The sequence below is a fragment of the Nerophis lumbriciformis genome, linkage group LG26 (assembly GCF_033978685.3).
Source record: "Nerophis lumbriciformis linkage group LG26, RoL_Nlum_v2.1, whole genome shotgun sequence".
Classification (NCBI taxonomy): Eukaryota; Metazoa; Chordata; class Actinopteri; order Syngnathiformes; family Syngnathidae; genus Nerophis; species Nerophis lumbriciformis.
This window is the reverse complement of record NC_084573.2, coordinates 2,439,032-2,442,500: the sequence shown is the minus strand read 5'-3', so window position 1 is coordinate 2,442,500 and position 3,469 is coordinate 2,439,032. Positions and strand designations below refer to the sequence as shown.

General features: G+C 34.8%; 1 protein-coding gene across 1 annotated transcript in view; it reads right to left on the bottom strand.

Annotated features, from left to right (window-relative positions):
• emx1 (empty spiracles homeobox 1) overlaps window positions 1-2,475 on the bottom strand; it is a 12,644-nt gene extending 10,169 nt beyond the window's left edge. Inside the window, exons 1-2 of the mRNA XM_061986830.1 lie at window positions 2,032-2,475; window positions 183-367 (exon numbers count right to left, since the gene is read on the bottom strand). Coding sequence (XP_061842814.1) covers window positions 183-367; window positions 2,032-2,368 — 522 coding nt within the window. The 5' untranslated portion in view covers window positions 2,369-2,475. The remainder of the gene's footprint in view (window positions 1-182; window positions 368-2,031) is intronic.
• Window positions 2,476-3,469: the final 994 nt, after the last annotated feature.

Genomic DNA, 3,469 nt, shown 5'->3' with positions numbered 1-3,469 from the left:
TTATCTCGATATTGCACGCCAATAACGGACCTTAAACATTGATATCGGCCCGCTATATTTGACATCATTTTGGGTCACTTCACAGCGTGTTTGTTGTATCCAACAAAAAAAACAGGGTGAGGTGCGAAAGGGCGCCATGTTTGCTACTCAGGTGGGGGCGCTATGACGTCACGTCCACGCACCTGCGTCTCGGACAGGCTCAAGCTTCCCGCCAGCTGCTTCCTCTCGGCGCCGACCACGTAGTGGTTCTTCTCGAAGGCCCGCTCCAGGCGCAGCAGCTGGGCCGGGGAGAAGGCGGTCCGGATCCGCTTGGGCTTCCTGGCGAACGGGCCGTGCAGGAGGAGACTGTCCTGGGACACCTCGTGACCTGCGCGGGAACGCAAACACGTGACTAAATACCGTTCTTTTACTTTCACTTTCATGTTCAACACAATGTTATTTAATACTGCTCGGGAAAAGACATATTCGATGTGTTTTTTCTCCCATAATTTTAATTGCTAAATTAAATAAATACATCACACAGTAAAAAGTAATAAAAAAATAAAATCATTGTTATAGATCTGAATAATATTAATTAAAGATGGCGAGTTTTTCTTCATGAATATTTTAGAAATTCGTTTATTTTAAATGCAATGATTAAAAATAATACAAATATGAGCACCCCCGCGACCCCGAACGGGACAAGCGGTAGAAAATTGGATGGGTGGAATAATAATTGAAGGCCCATCCATGTCAAATTATATTTTTTTATATATTAATTATATAAAGATAATACTTTAACTAATATTTAGTTGGCAGTATTATTATTTAACAATATGTGTTACTTTTAGTAGATTTTTTTTAACATTTTGACATAAAAAAAAAAAAAATCAGCTCTCGGCACCAAACTTGAACAATAATAATAATAATAATTATTATTATTATTATTATTATTATTATAATAATGATAAGAATGGTTAAATTCGTCAAAGTATGATATTATAAAAGGTTATATATTAGAGTATTATTATACAACATAGTTTTTTTTTACCTATAAAGTAAATTTAAGTATATTATTATGTATTATTGATATGTATATATATATATATATATATATATATATATATATATATATATATATATATATATATATATATATATATATATATATTATTTGTATTATTAGTTTATGTTTAAGCAGCATTATTTTATTGATATTTGTACAATTCATTCTGCATTTCTATTATTGTTACATTAATCATATTCCAATTATTATTAAAGTAAATTGAAGTATATTATTATGTATTATTGATATATATATATATATATATATATATATATATATATATATATATATATATATATATATATATATATATACATATATATATATATTGATCTATTATTATTATTAATATTATGATTGGTTTACGTTTAAGCAGCATTATTTTATTGATATTTGTACAATTAATGCTGCATTTCTATTCATATTCCAATTATTATTAAAGTAAATTGAAGTATATTATTATGTATTATTGATATATATATATATATATATATATTATTTGTATTATTAGTTTATGTTTAAGCAGCATTATTTTATTGATATTTGTACAATTCATTCTGCATTTCTATTATTGTTACATTAATCATATTCCAATTATTATTAAAGTAAATTGAAGTATATAATTATGTATTATTGATTGATATATATATATATATATATTGATATATTATTATTATTATTATTATGATTGGTTTACGTTCAAGCAGCATTATTTTATTGATATTTGTACAATTAATGCTGCATTTCTATTGTTGTTCCATTATTCATATTCCAATTGTTATTAAAGTAAATTGAAGTACATTATTATGTATTATTGATATGTATATATATATATTGACATATTGATATATTATTATTATTATGATTGGTTTACGTTTAAGCAGCATTATTTTATTGATATTTGTACAATTAATTCTGCATTTCTATTATTGTTCCATTATTCATATTCCAATTATTATGAAAGAAGTGAGTAGTCGGCCCCTTACCCTGAAACCTGTGCCCGAAAAAGCGGTTCCTGAGGACCCAGGGGTAGAAATTGAGCGCGTCCCGGTGCTGGGAGCCGAAGAAGTGCGGGTGGTGGTGCTGGAGGTGCTGGTGGGGCCCCACGGCCAGCGACGGGTGGCTGACCGAGTCCGGGAACACCAGCTCCGGGCTCTGGTAGAGCGAGCGCGCCGGCGGAGCCTGGTAGCCGCCCATCAGGGCGTCCGTGGCCGGGCTGGAGTAGGCGAGGGCCGTGGGCCGGAGGGGCTCCTCCGCCAGCGGGTTCTCCTTGGCCACCAGGGACTCGATGGTGAAGCAGCGCTTCCCCGCAGGCGCGAACATCGTCTGGACCCGGCGAAGTCCTCTCCTAAAGACGCATGGCGAGAAGAGCCGGGTGGTCTTCTTCTCCGGGTCTTCCTTCAAAAGTCAGCGGAGCTGCGAGAGACCCTCATGGCTGCTGCCTGCCTGCGCGCGAGTGCGCGCCTCCGCTGCACCAGTGCGGCTTGCATGAGCAGCCTGGACGCTGATTGGCCCGCAGCACCTGCCAATCAAATCCCTCACCTCTGCATTTGTTTTGGCCCCTACTTTAGCCACTGCATATCCTTTTTGGACATGATGTCAAGTGAAATGATATGACATTGTGTGATGTATTATACTGTAAGTGTGTTCATGTTCGGGGAAAAAATAAATAAATAAAATAAAATAAAAAAATTAGTTAGCATGCTAACGCGAACATGCTATATATATTTTTTTTAGTTTATTTTTTTTGCCAATTTAGCACGTTTACACCTCCGTGTCCTACGTTTTGGGATTTCATTCATGCTAACTGTAAGCGTGCTATTGTTAGCATGTCTGCACAGTATTAATAATAATAATAATAATAGATTATATTTGTAAAAAGCACTTTACATTGAGTAAACGACCTCAAAGTGCTACAGTGTATTAAAATAAAAAGATTTAAAAAAAAAAAAAAAAAAAATCTAGAACAGCAATATAGCTAAAACTAGTACGCCTATATCTTAAAAAAAAAAAGAAGGCTTTTTTAAAAAGAAGGGTTTTTAAGCCTTTTTTAAAAGCATCCACAGTCTGTGGTGCCCTCAGGTGGTCAGGGAGAGCGTTCCACAGACTAGGAGCGGCTTGTTCGTATTGTTAGCACCTGGCCAGCATGCTAAATAGTTTCGGCTTTTGGCATTCACAGAAAATATTTACGGTCGCTGCATTTATAACGTTCGAGATGTTCATCAAAATTCAACAAATTGGACAGGTTCTAAGCGTATGATATATATTTTGGTACAGTTAACATTTTAGCATGCTAACACGAACATGCTAGATTTTTTTTTTCTCTTTTTTTTTTGGCCAATTTAGCACGTACACACCTCTGTGTCCTACATTTTGGGATTTCATTAATGCTAACTGTAAGCGTGCTGTTGTTAGCATGTCTGC